The sequence below is a fragment of the Chiroxiphia lanceolata genome, chromosome 6 (genome assembly GCF_009829145.1).
Source record: "Chiroxiphia lanceolata isolate bChiLan1 chromosome 6, bChiLan1.pri, whole genome shotgun sequence".
Classification (NCBI taxonomy): Eukaryota; Metazoa; Chordata; class Aves; order Passeriformes; family Pipridae; genus Chiroxiphia; species Chiroxiphia lanceolata.
The window spans coordinates 4,783,200-4,804,613 of NC_045642.1; the positions used below are offsets into that span (position 1 = coordinate 4,783,200).

At 38.3% G+C, this 21,414-nt stretch overlaps 1 protein-coding gene across 1 annotated transcript in view; it reads right to left on the bottom strand.

Annotated features, from left to right (window-relative positions):
• SHANK2 (SH3 and multiple ankyrin repeat domains 2) overlaps positions 1 to 21,414 on the bottom strand; it is a 336,358-nt gene that overhangs the window by 186,660 nt on the left and 128,284 nt on the right. The window contains 2 exon segments of the mRNA XM_032692371.1: positions 4,480 to 4,593; positions 18,706 to 18,875. Coding sequence (XP_032548262.1) covers positions 4,480 to 4,593; positions 18,706 to 18,875 — 284 coding nt within the window.

Here is a 21,414-nt window from a genome sequence, read left to right on the forward strand (position 1 = left end):
CACAAACACTGTGTTCAAGAACGGACAGGACGTGGCATTTAGTACTATGGTCTAGTGGTCAAGGTGGTGATCAGTCAAAGGTTGGCCTTGATCTCAGAGGTCTTTTCCAACCTAAATGATTCTGAGGCATTTTGAAAGAGAAATCCCAGTTTAGTGTGTGCTGGGAGCACCAGTGACACTAGAGGTCAGCATGGGAGCATCTACATTTGCATTTTAGGCTGGGTGACGCATGTGCTCTGCAAGTGCTACCGCTCCTGCAGCCCCCAGGACTGAGACACCTCAGAGTTTGGACTTGGATTCTTTCATGGAAAAATGAGTTCTTGAACGGCTGTTAATGGTCAATCGAGCCACATGCCTGGATTAGATTTAGTCTGAACTAAACTCCCAGGACTCCTATAGCTACTACAACTGCTAATAAGGTGTATCCCAAGGCCATCGGGTAGAGGAATGCACAGAGGAGGCTAAGGAATGAAAAGTCATCCTAGGACAATATTAAAAATGAGGCTGGAACTCAAGGAAAAGTGCACTGAGGAGCCCAAGAGTTGAAAGACTGCAAGAATTACTCAGACATATTGAGCCTGCCTTCGTTTCAGTAGCATTTGTGAAATCTAAGAGTTCTCCAGGCACATTAGGGAGGAAGGAATAATAAATGATAAAGTCAGACTGCAGTTAAAGATAACTCTTTACTTGAAAATGAATGCTTCACTTCGGTTATGAGCAATCAGATAACCTATAGCTCTGAATTCTAAAGGACATGGAGCATAAAATCACAAGTCTAACAGAGAACATTTTTGTAGTAAGTCTCTGAAGTTGCAGTAATACCCTCTGACGGAAGAAAAGTAAAGGGAAACATCTAAATTTAGGCAGGAGAAACTTTTTTTCAATTTTAGCAGAACATTTTAGCAAAAAAAGCACAAATAGTATGTTTTAACATATTTAGGAATACAAAGACATTTAAGGATGAAATTGGCTCATTACTGAATAACACAGAAAAACTGTCAATGCAGAAAGAGTAAATATGTAACATTTGTATTCTGTGTTTGTGCAGGGCAAGAGTAAGATGTTGTACCAATCTCATCTGAAGGAACACTCTCATTCGAAGATAATTCTGGAAAATGTTAAAAACACTTTTTAAAATGAGATAGTACAAAGGTTTTGTGTGTCGGGATTTTTTTAAAAGCAGGCAAAAGAATTTAGCAGATCACGATAACAATTTTCTTTGTTGTTGTTCTTTTTCCATTAGATCTCAAAATGTCAAGGGAACTTCTTCAAACTGGAAGGCAGCAGGTCCTTTGCTGGTGCTGTTAAATGGCAAATGAGACAACCTGGGTAATTAGAAGCTCATAAGCCTGGCATCAATCCTAGCAAAATAACAGAATAATTCCTACAAGACTAATATAATGAAGGATTAAAGAAGGGAAATAGAATTAATGCCAGTCCATATGACTTTTTTTTTTTTTTTTTGAAAAGAGAACCTGCCAAGCTGGCATGATACCTTGGAAGAGAGTACAGGAACCAGGTGCTGTTCTGTACTTCCCACTTCCAGACAACAGCTAGGATGGCAATAAAGTTCCCTAAAAATTGAACTTTTCTTAGAAGTGAGACTATACATCAGCATGACAAGAAACACCTGCCCACCAGTGTTACTGGGCATGTAGTGTTTAATTGTGGTTTGTTTTTTCCAAGAACTATTCCTCTCTCATTCATGGCATGCACATGACAAGCTGCTATTAAACACTATTGTTCTAACTTAATAGCAAAAGGAAGCTGCTGGAAGAAATGTTCCTAAATCTCATTTATGGGAAAGAACCATTACTGTGGGGCTGGTCTGAAAAAGGCTGAGTTTGAGCTTCATTTCCTCCACATTGAAATGATCTACTTTCAAAATTATTACCATAAGAAGTTCTACTGCTTTGCAAAGCCCACGATGCAAATTCTTGCAACTGGCACAAGTTTGTGATGTTTCTCAGCTGATGTTCTTTCAGCCATCCCAGTAGACCTAATTTAATTTCTAATCATTTCCCCATGCTTAACACATTTTCCTAAATTACTTTTGCGTTTTTACTCAGAGGGAGTACTGGCTGATTTTTGCTTGTGAAGCTTTCCTCTTTCATTCCCATTGTTTCCTATGCAAAGGGGATGCAGCAAACTGCACAGAGCAATCCTGTCATCAGCTGCTTTCACTCCATGCCATATTTCAATAATAATATGGTACATACTGTGCATTTCATAGATTTCATAATCCCAGTTCCAACCTCTATCACATTACACAGAGGAGCACTGAACCTCATTCTGGGTGCAGGACAGGGAGAGCCCAGCAAAATATGGGAGCGCACAAGTTCACAGTGTCCATTTTGTGCCCATTTAATTATATTTTCATCTTTTTTAGAGTAAAAGAATGGTGTATTTAAATCCTTAGCCATTATAATTTACACTGTACCATAAGCAAATAGGAAAACAATCAGATGGTATGAAATAGTTAGAAATTACTCTGGTGTTCTGCCAGACACGTGGCATAAGTTTTCATAATTTCACCTCTGAAAATCTGTAAGATGTTTCTGTTTATATTATTTTATTGCTTCCAACTTTGGTAATCCTTTTGTTATTCTTGTGACAATTTTTAATTTTCGTTCTCCTTCAAATGATCAAAGAAATTTTTGCTCAAAAACAATCGTGTCATATTTTAAAGCAATTGTGTCACAGACTGAATTTACTTCCTGAAGTATTTCTCAGAAAGATCTTTAAGGATTTGTGACAGGTGTGGTTATCTTCTCTTCAAAACCACTAAAAAGATGCAAAATTTCATATTTTAGAACATCACTTAATGCCCTCCCCAGAATTTTCTTCTGATTTGGAAACATGTGCACAGCTCAAATTCAATGCAGAGTTGTCATGACAGACTCAAGAGAGGTGTTTTTGATGACTTATTCATATAAAGCACATCCTTCTGAAGTCTTTCCACCAAGTGGTTTTATTGAAGGACCTTTAGAACAACTCACAGGTGGCTTCTCACCAGCTCATGTTGCACTGACTGAATTCACTGGTCTTCCAACTAATGAAATCACACTAAAATTGCAAATTGTGGTCCCCTTTTTACACCTTATTTTGAAAACTGCACTGCTCCTAAACTGACCAATTCCAACCTCAATACTCCTCCTGTTTAATATACTTCCATCTTTAAATTTTATGTTCTCAAACCCTTAGAAGAGCTACACAACTGTTCTCCCTTTGTACTCAGAATCTAACTCCATTCTCTCCAAATATTACATCTGGTTTTGCCTCCTCCTCTTTTCCTCTCTCAAAAGGGAAACAGAAAAGAAAGCATAACCTTGTCACACAGTGTTTAGTTATCTAGAGCAGTGTCCCTAATGTCTTGCTCCCTCATTCTTTTCAAGTTTTCATATTCCAAAAGCTACCTTTTTGCCTCCTCTTCTGCTCATCCCTCAAATTCATATTCCATCTTACCACAGCTTCCAATAAAAACAATGAAATTAAAAGACCTCTCAAATATTATAAATATTCCTAATCCTTACTACTCTGGGACCTTGCCCAGTGCATTCTGTTCCATACTCTCACATTTATACAGTCACTATAGATATATACATAAAGAAAATTATACCTTGTGGTTTATAATGACATGCATTAAAAAGCCCCATTTGCGAATGAATGATATGATGCATAAATTTCAATGTATCATCTGTGCAATGCCAAAAGTTCTTAATCAATACAACAGAGATCTAAAGCACATCAACAGTTGATTTAAAACTGCATCCACTCCCGGAGAACTTTAATTATATTCTCAGAGCTCATTTATAATGAGCTTTTAATTAGAGACGATGTCCTCACATCTTAGTTCTTAGAAGCAAAGAAATGATGAGATGGGAGGTAATTCTTAAAATAACATGCTTTAATGTAGATTTCTTTTTCTTTTATTATACCAGAACTATAAAGACTCCTTGTTTAAAGTCACTTGTGGCAACACACGTGTATGAGAAAGGAGGATTCTATTTCCTTTGTCATCAGTAAGGATGTATATGAGACATCCCTCTAATGGACGCCTCCTCTAAAATTTAGGAAAAGGCAAACAGAAGGATCTTTACTGCTATGAAGAGCTAAATGAGTATTTCACATTGGGAGATGAGTGGCCAGTTTTTCTTCCATTATTTAATTGCCTAATTAGCCACCCTCCCATATTTTAGGTAAATGATACACAGCAAAATCCTTTACAAAATGTCTACACTCAGTTCTGCGTAAAAGCTTTTGCAGTGCTACCCAGTGTAGTCACTCAGAAGAAAGTCTGATTGCTTGAACAGTAAAATCTGCTTAATAAATTCACCTTTAGTTTTCAATTCAGCACCTCAGCTTTATTCAACTTTCCCATTCCCAGTATTTCATAAACACTCTGCTGTACAACACAATGCTGGGACAGACACATGGCATTTGCCATGTCAGGAGTCAACAGGAACTTGATCTGATTACCTGCTTTGCTTTCATTGGGTTTGCACTGAACTTCTTCAACACATTCTGCAGGAAACCAGCCAATATGTCCCCGGGTGCTGCCTTCCCAGAATCCACCTTCTCCAATGCTTAGAACTAAACAGAAAGAGACACAGGGAGCATTAAACTTTACCTTCTCCCATAAATGCAAGATTAGATACATAACACATTCAATAATAACTGAACATCATGTTGGTAAAAGCCAATGTGCAATAACTCCAATGCTGGTACTCCCAAAATGGGCACAGAATAACCTTTAAATGTGACCCTCCCTGGTCTGCTTTTGTAACCTCTTCCCAAATTTGTTTTTTTCACAAGTTTCCTTGGCCCTCACACAATTCTTTCAGTTTTCAGTTTTCTCAAGGATAAATGCATGGTTATACCACAACCAAAAAATGTTGTCTTGCCTGTTCAAATGAAGTCGAAGTCCTGAACTCATTGTAAAACTGAATTCATGTTGAAATGGATTTTAATAATACATATTCTGATACTCTATATTTTTCCCACCTTCTAAGGAAACATGCTATTTTATTAAGTGGGCAGCTCCAGAGATTGGTAATGTCAAGTAATATGATTTAAGGGTTTGAGCACACAGCAAACACATGAACCTCCCACAGATGAGATACACAAGGTAGATGCCTTTTGAAACATTTCAATGATTTTTCTCAATAGAAGATTATGACAGGATGGAGGAGAAGGATTTACCAACATGAGAAAAAGCTTTATCCTGTAGTTCTAATTATCTTGATATTAATTCTAGACTCAACAAGGATTGTGACAAAAGCCTGCAGAACAACAAGGCATGTTTTTACTGATAAGCAATTGGAGGTGAATTGTGGTAATGAAAGGTCTAAATACTTGCTAGGTATTATTTTTAAATTAATATTACAGAAGTTCCTACAAACCACTGTATGTTTACTATATACTAGAAGAATATATATGCACTATTAAAAAGATACTATACATTAATATTGATAAAAGGTGATATCATCAACAAAAACATATTAGTAGGTCCTCAGAGCACATCTATACAAAACATAGTGTTGGGTGGAGAGGTCCCTGAGCTCATGGAAGCTGAGGCAGCCCAGTTCCATCCGCTGAGTGCCAGCTAAGCCCAAACTGCTCCTGCTGAAAATCAAGGCTAATGAGCCCAAGCACATCTTTGCTAACATGTGCACATGGTTTCCAAGACCTGGAATAATGTCTCTGCAGGGTATTTCAGTACAGGAGGGGTAATTAACCTGATCAGAGCTACTCTGATAATCTCCAACATCAGCACTTTTTGCACTGTTAAAATACACCAGGCTTTAAAATCCTGGTCCCTGCCTGACTGCAATTGAACTCGGCAACAGTGGAACTGCTGTGACTCAGTGGTATTGAGTCTGAACTTGATTTGCACTATTCCAGAGAAAGATGAAAATCAAATCAGCGGTAGCCCAACAAAAACAGTAAAAAACCATTATGGTAATATTAAAAAGATGGTAAGAAATCTGGTTCGAGACAGCAGAATCTCTAAAGATGCATTTGAAAGTAAATGTTTACCAGGTTTCTTTCATCAATGTAATCCTAAACAATTTGGTGTGTTACTTACAGAGCACAGACATCTATTAACATGAATATTTGACAGTAAAATATTTATAAATATGTCAGTTTTAAGCCTCTTAATGTAGTGTATTCCAAGAGACAGATTTCATGAAATGCACATTTACACACCACTCTCAATAAGAAGTCCCAGGAAACATCCATTAAGGAAAAATCCTACACCTGGATAGGTCCCAAATGCAATTTTTGGAACACTTTTCTGACATATGTGAGGAAACCTATAACTACCCAGGGAGTTATGGGATAATGGGGGAGGGCACAAACCTTGGATGATTCCAACAACTCTACACTGAATATTAAGCTGAATAAAAAACTTTTAGCAAGACTTTTTTTTGTTTGTTTCCCTAACACCCATAGATATTGTTAAGAAAAGCAGAAAATATTTCAACTCTACACTTAAATGCAAGCAAAACTGAAGAAACCACATGTTCTTTAATTGTGTTAATAAAATAAATAATATGTATATAAAATATTAATAAACACTAATTATTTAGGGATTTATTGTTTATTTAAATTAAAATATGTTATGGGGCATAATTAATGAAAAATATGTTGATCTAGTTCTTAAAAATGTTTAAAACCTCTGCATATCAACACACATAGTCAATCTGATAATTCAGTGTCACATAAAACAGAAGCCTGATCATTCATCCAATATATATCCAAAAAACATGGAATAGTCAGCAGCTTCCAATACATTTTTAACAATGTAACCTCCTTTTACGTAAGAATGCACTTCTTATATATGACATAAGGAACTAGGAAAATTTAATAACCTATATATATATATGGAATTATGGTAGGATCCTACTGTATACACTGATTTAACTTCAAGTTGTAAAAGAGACTCCAGCCAAAAGAAATACAAAAATGTTAGACAGTAAAAGATTCCTACTGCCAGTAATTAGTTTTTTTCTTTTTTTTTTTTTTTTTTGAGGGGAGTTTTCAGCACTGAATCTCAGTCCTGATTTCATCCCACAAATTAGGAAGATGATCAGAGGAGAACTGAGAGACTGAGGCAGATTACCCTAATTTGGTATTTTATTAATCTGTCAGATTTGCTATTTTGATGCTCCAAACGACATGGATATTCCCATCTTTAAAACCAGAGATGCACTGCGAGGAGGAAGTTGGTTATTTCACACACATGGAGTAATTCCATTTGTTATTGGTAGTAGCATCTGATCTAAATCAACACAGGAGAAGAAATTTGCTTTCTAAGTCTATCTGGGCGTGAGTGCAAGGCAAAAAGTGATCACTCCAGAGCAGAACTAGACCCATTTCAGACCATTATTGCATGAAATATTAAATATTAGCCATTACTAACAGCAAGAGCAAAGGGAAAATACATGTAGTCCTGCCTGAAGACATAACATCCATGGAAAAGAAGTGGAAGGGGAAATGAGGTGTTGCTGGAATGCAGTCACCTTTCACCACTCTGGTTCAAGCCAGTCTAAAGATTACATCTACTAGCAAAGGGCTGTGGATTTATCAAGGAAAAACATCATTATGGGGGCCAAGAAAAGAAGGGAAAAGCTGATGGAACTGCAAGAGGCCCAAAGATGACACAAGAGAGATGAATGATATCCAGGGGTACAACAGAGACAGAGATAAATTGTTGGTGAGGTGAAGGATAAGCTCATAGTACTCAAAATGTAGACGCTGAGATCTAGGTGGTTCTGCACCACCAAAAAACCTTGAAATAATCTTCAGATATTTCAGATATCAAATTATTGGATTAACCTTCTTCAGATGTGCTATTTATAAAAAATTTTGCAGTAAGAGCCAAGGCCAGAATAATCTAAACATCTATAAAGACTCTCAACAATTCACATACTCCAAGGTGGGTAACTGCAACTTAGAGGATAAATAAAATTGTAATTCACCTTTTGTACCCATGAATGCTTTTTAAGAATGAGGCTTTAATTTCTGTCTTCCCTCTCCCAATATTGCTTAAGAGCCTCATTGTAACAGATAATTCGTTACCAGCGAGAGATTTTGTAATCAAGTTTCCCTTCTGAAGGACATAACAATGGTAAATCAAAGGAGAACTTTCCTAAAATTAATAATTAAACTTTATCATTTCAAGCAGTTTTTCCTTTTCTTTTAGTAAAAACAAAAGATGTGGTTGCTATGGCAAGAGGAGGTCAGAGTGTCTTTATACACAACACAAATTATGAAAAGAAGATGATGTTTTAACAGTAAAATTAAGGTTCTAGTGGTGGGGGGAAACAGTTTTCCCCCTGCAGTTATAAAATGGTAAAACCCCAGGGGGTGGTGACCCTTGAAGTTTTGAAGTTTTAGCCAGTGAGCGCTTCTGCAAAATATAAACATATCACAACCAGAACAGAAGAGAAGGTAGTTGGAGTTTTGTGGTAGAAGTAGTAGCCATGTTGTGAAAGCCACGAGCAGAAGGGGCAGGAGCCCCTCTGGGGGAGCTCTGCCCCCCCCCAGCCCCAGCTGGGGTCATAGAAACTCGGAAACAGTGTTAGACTAGACTGAGGTCTGTGACTTAGAAGCTAGAAGTTTTTTTTCCCTTCACCGTGAGCAGCAGCAGCAGCGGCAGAACTGCACTGACCGAAGAAACGGTGGCAAAGAGCCAGGAGAGATAAAACCAAGTAGCAACAACAGGCAGGCAGCACACAGAGAGAACTCCTAGAAGGAAAGAGAGAAAGAGAACGAGAGCCTGCAGCAGCAGAGAGAGAGAGAGGAAGTTGGGGTAAGAATTGAAACTAAAACCCCAAACTCCTTTTGTGACCTTTCCTAAGTGGAAAGGATGGACTCCTACTGAGGGAGAGGAGCTGAAAAGCTCAAAGTGTCCTGGAAAGCTGGACCAGGACGGCCAAAGGAATGCAGAGGGGGGTGACCTTGGCTCCCCCCCCGCCCCTGCCACTGCTGCTAAGCTGGCAGCCTGAGACAGAGCACAGGAGTTCTGGTAGAACTCTTGAGGCAAAGGCTTTCAACTGAAAGCTGCCCAAAATGTTCTGACTCGGGGTGAATCCCCAAAGGAAGGGACTTTCACAAAGACGCCCCTGCACTTCGTGATATGCCCGTGGTGAAGTGAGTTTTGTCCCTGCTGGCAGTCCATGGGTGAGACCTTCGCTTGGAGTCGAAGGAGAGCCAAGAGGGGTGAAAGGAGACCCCCTTGTGTGTATTGGAAGAGATCCAGCTACAACAATCCAGTTACAGGTGCTGCATGAGAAGAAGAGAACTTGCTGCCTTAGAAACTATTGCCCTGAGAGTTGGAGAGGATCTTTCCCTTCTTCCCTCCTGGACTTTTATTTGGAGGGGAGAAGAGATTTGATCCATTGTAAATACTTATGTCATGGTAGAGATAGTTAAGATTGTATATAATGTATTGTAGTATTTATTTGTACAGTCATTGTAATATATTCCCTTTCCCCCATTTTGAGTCTCGTGTGGTTGTCTGGAAAAACCCATCTCACATTGGGTTGAGATGTGAGAGAGGGCTTGGACTAGGGAATTGGATTTTGGGGTTCTCAAACCATGACAATCATGAATCCTGGTATGCCTTTTCACAACAAAAGTGTAGTTTAAAACATGAATTATGTTCAATTCTATGAACAAAACTGCAAATCAAAAGTGGAAAAATAACAAACAATGGAATAACAGGAAAACATGGATAGGCAGGTACCAGTCAGGATCTCATACTTTAATGTCTTTAAAGTATTATACTTAAAATCAGCCAGGTTCTGCTTTGCCAAAGTCTAGAGAAAAATACAAGAAAATTATATACATAAAATATTTTACAATATTATATATTTAAAAATTATAGAACAGAACATAGAATGTTCTGTCTTTTGCAACTTTTGTAAGTCCATTGGCAATGCATATATTGTAATTGGTATTAATATACTAATCACAAACTGCCTAATTAATACACTATAAAAATCACTTTAATCAAAAGAACATAAAGGTTGTATTCTTCCACATTACAGCTCCCTTCATGATGCCACGATCAAGAAATAGAGTACTTTTTACCATTAAATTATGGTGACTACTATTTCTAAATTCCTTGAGATACTGGAATGTCAATGAGTGGATTATTTGACACAACCTTACTTGCAAAAATGTCAATGAAATTTACAGCCAAATTCAGGCCAAAGTTTTACAGCTGCTACAGGATGTACCTGAAACGTCTTTGTAACATCTAAATCAATTTTTGGTGCTCCAAACTTCATTTTTCTTTCCTGGGAAAATAAATAATTATATGGATTGGCAATGAGAGATCACATTCTGGGGAAAAAAGAACATTTCTACAAGTAGGACCAAAAAAGGACAAATTAACAAAATGAATGTAGTGTCGCTCCATTCAAATTGCAGCATGAAATTGTATTTACTTTCATCCCATTGTTCTGCTATTCAGAAAAAATGCCATTTACCTCTTGAAATACAAAGGAGTTTCACCTGAATTTTAGCTAAGCAAGGGTTCAGTGCAAATCTGAACTCTGGTTCTGTGTTTTGACATAACAATCTTCTAGATTTTTTTTTTTAAACTAAAGCAGATATTTAATTTCCAGTGGGCACAAACCTAAGTTCTTTACCTCAGAATAATTAGTATTATAACTTGGGTTTTCCTCTTGTGGAAATATCTGTCGTGTGATATAAATTTTCAGAGTTATTTACCTCTGGAAGGAGAACTTCCAAATGACAATCTCTGCAAGAATACTTATTTCAATGATAAACCCAATTTTGCTTATAACAGCCCCTGAAATATCTACAACTTAAAAATATATGCTTCTCACCTTGAGTTGTAATGGCAACTTTTTTCCTAAGTATAAGTAGAAATTTAAACAAAAATTCAATGTTTGAACTATTTTTGCTGCATTTACTACCAGGTAAATCAAAAATACTATTGAGACAAGAACTTCCAGGTGACAGTTCTTAATCTTCTTGTCTCTTAAAGAGAGATAGTTTTCTTACTCTGTTTCTTTCTCTAACTCCACTTGTTCCTGATAGCAATTCCTCCCTCCCTGCCTGTGATTAATGATGGGCAGGATCTGGCTGACCAGTTCTGGCTCCCAAAGACTTAAGAGAGACTGACATATCTTGGGGTTAGTGCAGCAGGACTGGGGTGGAAATCATTGCCTATCACCCTGATGACAACCATTTTAAGTGCTCCAGCAGGCAAAAAAGTGACTGTGCCCTAGCTGCCATATAGGAAATGTTCTTGTGCAGCCCATGTACAATTTGGAAGGAAAACCTCTTGTATCTGTAGTTAATGATTCTGTCTAATTGACCTGAGCAGTCAGATTGGACTGTGGCTCTACAGATGTTCCTTTTTGTGGAGAAGGAAATTCAGCAGTTCTTTCCCACCTTGGCTACGGAACCTCACAGAGAAACCAAATTAGGGAAATAACAGAGACAGAAAATACTCCTCACCTTTTGAACTTACATTTAACTCCCATTTTTGCTTGCAAAACAAAAGTGTGATCCAAATGTGGCTTCAAGGAGTTAACCTTTGGCGTAATCCAAGTGATTCTGCTGTTTACCTGAAAAACTGCCTTACCTACTTTACCCAAAATCATCCAACTTCTCCCAAGTGTCTCAGTGCCATACTCTAAGCCCATCTGCACATCATCTGCCTGTGTCCTGTCAGTCTCAGGATTTGGGGGCCTGTTGCCAGCCCAAACCACGGTGGCCATAGTCAGTCAGACTAGATCATGACTTAAAATAGCTTTTCATCTTTTATCATCCCTAATTTCTCAAGAAAGGGATGCCGCTAACAAGCACCATTCAGGAAGAGGACCTTGGGGTGAGAAGACAACAGTGACTACTAACAGAGGCAACCTAAGTGACTACTAACAGAGCACTCGCTACATCACATTACTACAAACGCAGTAATCTGCACATAACCCTCTAAATGTGAGGAAATACAGCTCAACTGAAATAGAACCGAGTGAGCTCTGCTGTTCAACATTTGGCCCTGTGGGGGTTTTTTCCCTTTTTTATCTTTGCCAACAACTTTCTATGAATATTGTCTTTTCCTTATTGTTTAGGTGTCTGTTAAATAGTTTTGAGGAAGTGAAGGAGAGAGAAAAAGAGGATAAGAAACAAATCTTGTGCACTGATTTGAATTTTGATCAGAAATTCAAATCAAGCATTACAGAAATCCATCTGTTTGTAACGCTGATCACCATCTCTTTTGAGGAAAGTGCAGACAGAGTCAAATTTGCTTTTCTCCACTGTGATACACAAACTTCAGATCAGGAGGATGCAGAGCAGAGAGAATTAATTGAGAGGAGGTCCCAAACCAGCTTAGATGTAGAGCCTGTACTATTATGTTGGACTATGTTAGTGCACTCACATGACATTCACAGCTTCTGGTACTCTGTCTCCTGAACATTTCAGGCCAGTTGCTGACTACTTGAGAAAGGCTGTCTTAAAGTAGCCAAGAATGAAGACAACAGGGATTTGTGAATGCTTTTACATCCTAATCACCTCCTCACAGCCTTGACAGCAAAGCCAGCTCTCCTGCTGGAGCAGGAGCAAGGCCATGTCTTTGTTATAACACTTTGATAGCACTACTCTCTCCTGCTCTTCAGGTACAACCAACTTGAAGAAATGAGTTGGGATATTATCTATGACAAGTCATAATTTATTGTGTTATGAATTTAAATCAAACCAATCAAGTCGGGAGACAGTAAGGAAGCAAAACAGACCAATGGATCTGGATAAGATTAGTATTCCACTTCATATTCATTTCACCCTTCACATGAAAGAGTAGCAAATCAATACTTATGAAAACCTCTTAGGTTAAATTTTGCTGCCATGCTTATCCACAAAAGGTACAAAATGCTCTTGAAGAAACAAAATAGCATTTCTGAGGCTCTTCCCTTTCCAGGATTTTATTTACTAATCTAACAAGCACAAAAGCCTGGGAGACCAACTTCCCTTCTGCCCACAGGCACTGCCTGTTGGCAGTATCTTCAAGCACAGCAGGGGTTTAATAATCTTTCTTTTTCAAAATTACTTACAAGTAGATTTCACGAGAAATGAAAATGTTAGTGATATATTTGGATTGCCCTACTGGCTGAGATCATGCTGAAATAAAAGCAGTGTCACAAAGGTCAATATTTCTAATGCTGAGAACTACTAACTTCCTGCCCAGAACAGATGCTTGAATAACTGCTACTGAATTACTACTGTTTCTCTGACCCTAAGGAATGTAGTTCAGAGCAGATCTTGGTTTTGGTAAACTCTTCTCTGATGTGCAGACTGTGCCTGCACAGGAGGCATCTCACAAGGTTCATGAAAAGGTCTGTTGGAGCATATTTGAGATACTGAAATAACTCCCCATTTTTCTAGATACTAAGCACTAGACAAGTTGTTTAATCACAGTAAGAGCTAAAGAAACTGAGCATTTCCCAAAACTAGCCTGTATTCTGTTTGGCTCCCAAGTGAAAGACAGGAGGTAGCAATATCAGGGCAGGAAACAAAAATTTAGAGATGGACGAACTATATTGTAAGCAGGTTGAGGGGGAGGGAAATCTCCCCCTCTGCTCTGCTCTCCTGAGACTCCACCTGGAGTGCTGGCATCCAGGTCTGGAGTCCTCAGCACAAGAAAGACATGGACCTGTTAGAGCAGGTGCAAGGGAGGCCATGAAGGTGCTCAGAGGGTTGGAGCACCTCTGCTGGGGAGACAGGCTGAGAGAGTTGGGGTTGTTCAGTCTGGAAAAAAGAAGGGGCTGGGGAAAACTCATTGCAGCCTGTCAGTACCTAAAGAGAGCTAATATAAGAGAGGGAAAGTCATATCAGAGAATTATAGAATGGCTTGGGTTGGAAGGGGACCTTTTTCCACAGGGAGATAGTGACAGGACAAGGGGCAATGGCTTCAAACTGACAGAGGGTGGATTTAGATTGGATATTAAGATGAAATTCTTCCCTGTGAGGGTGGTGAGCCACTGGAACTGTTTGCCCAGAGGAGTTGTGGCTGCCCCATCCCTGAAAGTGTTCAAGGCCAGGTTGGACAGGGCTTGGAGCAACCTGGGCTAGTAGATGTCCCTGCCCATGCTGGAGGGGGGGGGGGGAACTAAGTGGTGTTTAAGGTCCCCTCCAACCCAAACCATTCTGGGATTCTATTAAAAAAAAAAACTATGAGTGGGGTGAGACTTCAGAAGCTCTCAAAGCATTTGAATCAGGTAACCATGCAGGTTCTTTCTTTCTAGGTCAGTGAAGGATAATTCATATGCATTTCAGGTATGTTTTAATATAACACATTTTGATTGTTTTGTTTGCAGGTGACCAGAGACTGTCTGAATCATGTTGGCACCTGGAACTCAGACCTGTTACCTTCCCAACAAGGTGGGCAGATTAGAAACACAGGTGACCTTCTCAAGGATGCACAGATACTTCTCTATTGCTTTATCTCCATGGCAAAGAAAACTGTTAATTCTATTCTCACAAAGAACTTTAGAGCATTGCATTCTCTTCATGCCTCTGAGTTTTGTCATAAAAGAGACCACTTGATTTCCAGTGTAAGAGTTCAATTTAGGAATGTGAAAGCTGATTTAAATTCATTTTACAGATACTTGTTATACATGTGTGTGCATTTGGATTGGGGCAGATTTGTTGCTATGGACTTTTACACATAGAATGAAGAAAGAAACAAAATAAATTAAAAATGTTTCTGTGAGGAATAAAACTTCATTTATGTGAAAACATAAGATTAGGATAGTTCTGGTACAAACAAAGATATCAGATTTATTTTTACAACAGCTATGGCTCTTTTCTCAAGAGCGGAGACACACAAATGATGTCAGTGTGTATGACTAACAACTAAAAATAAAGCAGGTATTTTGGTACAGGCTACGTAATATCCTATTAATACAAGACCATTTTAGTTTAAAACCAATGTTTAGTTTACATTTTCTTTGAACCTTGCCCATTCACAGATTTCTCTGAGCAGCTTCTTTGTAACACATACTGTGAACTATTGTCACTCATGCACTTCTACCAGTTTTAGAAAGAAAAAAAAAGAAAAACCTGCTTCCTCTCCATCTGATGAAAACACTTTTCATCAAGAGTCTAGGAATCCATCCCTCTCTCTGTGACCTTTCTAACTCTACCAAGTCAAAAAAGAAAATCCATAAAAACATTTCCCAACTAATCCCTTTCTCTAATATGTTGTTCTCGTTTTTATCCCTATAATAAATGCCTTGCTACATCTTTACTGTGATTAGTCTCATGGGATGAACATGTGATGAGCATCTCCCCGGGGTCAGAGTAAACATGGGTCAGAACCCCACAGCAAGTGCCAAAACACACTTGAATTCCCCAAAACAATCCAAGAAGGCAGGACTTTGGCATCAGTGTATTATAAGAACAGTGCAGTTACCAATTTGGAAGAGGAGAGGGGCTAAGACAAAGCTTTTGTTTTTCAAATGTGAGGGGAAAGTGTTTCCAAAGAGAGGAAAAATTGAATTCCATGGGGTTTATTGTTCTTTCATTCCTTCCAAGCACTGCACACAGCAAGTTGCTTCTCTGGGTAACCTGTGCCAGGGCCTCACCACCTTCACAGGAGTGAATTTCTTCCTAAAATCTAGTCTAAATCTACCATCTTTCAGCTTAAACCCATTCCCCCTCGTCCTATCACTACACTTATTCTCTATAAATAATTACATTTTTACTGAAACAGGGACAGGAATCCAGGTTTAACTGGACCTGGATTTTTGACACAAATGCTAGGTTTGAGTGGCTTCTTCAACACTGTTACACAACTGAGACCTTCTTAAAGTATCACTGTCTTTTTGCCTGAACTCTTTGTTCTCTACATGACCTTGCTGTGTTCATTCTGACATATTTTTTTGTGGCAACTGAGGAACTACTGACATGGTAACATAAAATAGGATTTAATCTTGTTCTGGAAGTTTCTCCTTTGATAGCACTGAGAGTGTCATACAGTGTCCCAGCCCTGTCATGCAAACAGCCTTAAATTATGTTTCACAAGATTTAATCCTAAGCGCTAGCTCTGAAATTCCCTATATAGACTTGTTCTTTTTCCAAACTCCCTAAAAGGAGGCTGACATCTATAGAAACCTCACTAGGCTTTACTGCAGCAAAGTTCTCTAAAATGATTTAAACCAAACATACCTGGAAAAGCTAGACTTCTACCAGATTTTAATTCTAAGTGCAAATCATATTCTTGAAGCTGAAAATATAAGCTCTGCAGGGGATGATTTGATGTTGGATGGACATGTCCCCCTTTTGTTAACAGTAATAATTAATTTATTGGGTTTTTTTCCATAAACTTACAATTTTCCCAGAAATAATAATAATAATTTAAAAAACAGCCATAATCTCATTTTCTATTTCAGCATTTTGACATCCATTGGTTGCTGCTCCCACAAAAATCATTGGTCTCACACTTAGATCAAACCACAGTAAGAAAATTTGAAATGTGGACTAATTATAACAACTTAGAACCAAGGGATTCTGAATTAACTTTTTTGAAATATTAAACTCTTCCTTGAAATTGAATTTAAACTCCTTATTCTTGGGATATTTTTGCATATAATAGTCTCAAATCCCAATGCGAACCAGCAGCCAGATGATGAATGACTAAAAAATTCAATATCCGAAGCAAGCTGTTACAGTGTTTCCTCTTTCGCCAGGACACATAGTTTCTATCTTGTCTTTCTCCAGAACTGCCTGGAGTGTCTATTGTCTTATTCCAGTGAGAAGAATCTATGTTGATCTTACATCCTCTACAGAACAAAAATATTCCTACATAATTAAATCCAACAAGAACAGCTCTGTGTACAAGATCCCCCAAAGAATAGATGATGGTGCTCAACAGCACTCATTCTTTGTTTTTTTACTCTTCCTAGATCCCTATAGACACACTCAGAAAGTTATTTACTACCACTCATGGCCCCCAAAATTTCATCCTTTATAGGTACTGGTAATTTTTCCTGCTATAATCAAATTCCAGAGATTATAAATAAGCAAAGAGCTCTGGGGTGTGCTTAAGTCTCTCTTTTTTTTTTAATAATTTTTTTCATTTTCATGTGACTGCCCAACAAGCATCTTTCTCAACTGCCTTGTTCCTTCACATTCCAGTGAGAACTCCAAACTCTACACAGAAGACCCCAGACCTTCCCATTTTAACCCAAAAGCCAATGTTCTTTTGTAGAGGTGTGAAAACATCACATTTGCTTTTAATTTGCTTTAATTGCATGACACTTACTCATAATGTAACTTTACCTCTCTCTAGATCATATCCATTCCTTTGACACCTGAAGGCTTTTAGGAAGTTATTCTGCATTAATTGTCTTGCATTTATTCTCACACGCTGTATACCTGCAAAGCTGGTTCCCAAACATTCAAAGCTGTCAAATTTGATATTTGGCATTCCCAAGCAATTCCACAACCTCAGAGTTTACCTTCTACTTGACTCTAGCCTAGATAACTTCCATTGATTGGGAAATTATAATCACTACTTCCTACTTGATCAGGGAACAACCTTGAGAACAGCAAAATTATCTTTTCAGCCCTACAGACCCTCCTAAGTTTAACCTTCCTCCTTCATTCTTGCAAATAAAATGAATCTTGCACATGTATTACCTTCAAGTGCAGTGTTCTTCAGAGTTCTGTCCTATACCTTCTGAGTTAACAAAAATTATTAAACCCACAAACGCTTCAGAATCAGTACATCCAAAAATAAAAATGCAAAAATACCTTCTAATGGCTCCCTATTTTTTTTCCAACTACTCTTTGCAGGCTCAAGGGAGGAGGTATTTGAAGTTTTCCTTTGTGAGATAAGTAGTTTCCATTGCAAAAAAATTTGCAGGATCTTAACACTTTTATTTAGGACACTGAATTTATTCCCTTTTGTTTGATTTCCATAACTGTTGTTTGATTTGTATGGTTTGAAAAAGTCTTTTTTATTCCATGACTAGTTTTACCTGGACGTGCAAAATCAGAGCTGAAGCTGCGTCACACCTCACCCTCAGGAAGGTGAGTCCTGTACACCACATCACCCACTTTCTCATCTGTATGTGGATGTACTTACTGCCTTCAAAATAATAACACAAAGTTTGGCCTTGATGTAAGTACAGTCTTAGCTGGGGAAGAGCCCCAGTGGACAGAAATTAAAGAGGCACCACCACGCTTCCTCCACAAGATGTTTACAGTAGATTCTACCTACCTACTTATACTGAGTCTCATGAGGAGACATTTTCTACTTAGCCAATAAATTGTTCCATGAGGAAAGGGCTTAAAAGAGAGCTGCTCTTATCCCTGTTTCCTTCCTTATCTGTTTAGAGAGTTAACATGTTTACAGCCTTTCAAAGCCCTGGAGTGGTCGTTCTGTAATGACTACAGAAGTATATTACGTGCTCTGGGTAAGAGACAATGCTGCTATTACTGTACAAACTTCTGATTTTTAGGAGGACTTTGAAGTTAAAATGGTGGCTAAATATGCATTGGTTCTAAAACACAGCTAGGAGCAAAATACCCTGTAAAGAAACAAATGCATAAAAGCACTTCTACTGAACAGGTTATTTCCCCCCAAAATAGAATTTTGTTATAAAATTTCCATCTAGTAGAAGAAAAATGCATATTCAAAATTAACTAGGTACTCACCTTTGACTCTGTCTCCTTTGTGCAGGTGAATTTCCCCTTCTCCTTGAGGTTGATATGGCTTTACTACAATGAAAAGTCTTCCAGGAACAGCACTGTAAAGCTTCCGTTTGGGACCCTGATAATCCAAGGCAGACAGTGTATCCTTGTTGGCACTAGGACTGTAAACAGCACTGGAAATTGAAATTAAACATCATTAACAGCTTATTTAAAATGGGAAAGTTAATCATTTACCATCACATTAGCAGGATTAAATTAAGCAAATTAATTGTCTTCCAGTGAGACATCTAACTCTGCAGAAAAAATACATGGTTTTCATGCCAAACAGAAGCTTTTAATGGTTGCAATCTTTCAATATGAAACATTATCAATATCCACCTGACCATAATGTCCTGGAACAGAAAATACACAACATTAAAGTTTTTAGTTTTTCTGCAAATTAAACTTGCACATTCATAGAGCCTAATGAAATTTAAAATTTATATGCAAAGCATACATTACCAGAACCTCCAATTGTCAGAATGACTTGAAAACCTCAGTATTTACAATTATTGTTGGGAATGGATATCTTTGAGTGAACAAGTGAGACAACTGAATTATTAACTAAATGGATTGAATAATCAAGTTACTTCATCACTCCAAAGCCTGGAGCTAAATTTAGACCTTCACAAATATTCAAAATATCACTTTTTCTTGATGGCAAACACTAACTCACTCAATGACTTCAGAACAAGCCACAGCTCATCAACTAACACACTTATGGTATATAAAGAAGAAATTATTGAAAGGTAGTGAAAAATGTATAAGATCATTATCAAACCTCTAGAAAAACAAATGAACTGTGAAAAATATACAAAAAGAGGCAAATATTAAAGATAGTGGGAAACCTCTAGGAGATAACATAACAAATTTGTAGTACATTGCTATTCAACTTAAAAAAATCCAACATTAAAACTTGAGGTCTTACACAGAAAGTCCAAAACCAGAAAATATTCATGAGAAAGGAGAATGTTAATAAAGATTTGAAGGAAAAAAATAGTATACCAAAGGAAGAAGGCTCATTTAATGGTGATTTAGCATTTTAACACTCTGCTTCCTTTCTTGTAAGAAAATATCTCAAACTGCTTCAAGTAAAATGAAATAAAAGGGCTAGAGTTTGCTGGGTTTTCACCCTTTTTGGTTTTTTTAACCAATTTCCTACGAAAATAGTAGTCAATAAGTCGGTGAGTACAGAAGAACCCAAACACATCTTTCGTATCAGGAACACTTCCATTTTCCTGCTGTAACTTCTTCACCATTTGGAATAGGATGCCCTTTTCATCTAGTTCTGTTCTTCCATTACTGTGAAGGGGTGCTAATAATGATACTTAGGAGTTTAAAAGTTAGTTTTGGTTGCATATCTAAGAAGGATTTTGCATCAGAAACCTCAGCCAACTCTCACAGTCGTTTAAAGAAAGACTGGGAAAGATGTCGTTTGGTTTTCAGTTCTTTGCTCTGTTTCTTTTTCCTTGTAAGTGAAGGAACAGTCATCACCATAAAAATATCCAGATCTATAAACTGTTGCTACACATCCGATTTCCACTTGCATCAAGCTGTGTTTCTGCCTCGTCTGGTAGCAGTTATTCACAATGTTTTCTCCCTGCATCTACTTTAACTGCTATCACAGAAGATACATTCATTTTCTCTCTTACTGAAGGAGAAAAGGGAAATGACACATTTAACCCACACAATGAATGCATAACTTCTCATGCAACAGGCCCACTAATGGAAATCTTTCCTCTCCCTTCTTTTCACCAGCTGGGGTTCCAAGCCCAGCAAATCCCATGCCAGGAAGAGCAGGAGAAGGATGCAGAGATTTCAGAAGATGTGTGGACATGTTCCCCTCTCTCCCAGAAGAAGGTGGCCATCCTTGACAGCTCATCTCTAGTTGAGACTGTCTTGGAACCTCCCTTCATAATCACTGTGGGACATGTTCCACAGGAAGGGTATTCATTCCTTTGCCTCCCCATCCCACTACACAATCAGTTTGCTATGAAAAGCAACAGCCTTATGAGAATCATAGAACAGTTTGTGTTGGAAGGACCTTAAAGGTCATTGCAAGCCCCTTGCCATGGGCAGGGACACCATCCACTAGATCAGGTTACTCCAAGCCTCGTCCAACCCGGCCTTGGACACTTCCAGGGATGGGGCAGCCACAGCTTCTCCAGGAAACCTGTGCCAGGGCCTCACCAACCTCTCAGGGAAGAATTTCTTCCTGATATCTAATGTAAATCTCTTCTCTTTTCACTTGAGAAGATGAAACACCTGAGCCACACAGGCTGCAAAGATCACATGAACCCCTTCCAGCATCGCTTTCCACAGCACAAACCCCAAAAACCTCATTAACCCTTTGTCAAACTCTGACCTTCTCCATTACTCTGCCCCTTCTGGCTGCTCCTGCTCCACAACCCAACCTACTGCTATGTCAAAAAGGGCTTTTTCATCTCATGGGAGCAACAGGTTTATGGTGAACGTTATTATTTGCAAATAATAAGCAGAGACAGCAACAATTCCCACATTTAGCTGACTGTAAGTAGGTGGTCATGCAGTTAAACAAAATCTGTGAGGAAAGTCACGCAAGGTGCCATTCATGACTGCAAAACAGGCCTGTGGCAAGAAAAGGCATTATATGTAGGAAAAATTATATATAAAATCCTTTTAGTTGTTGTTAAA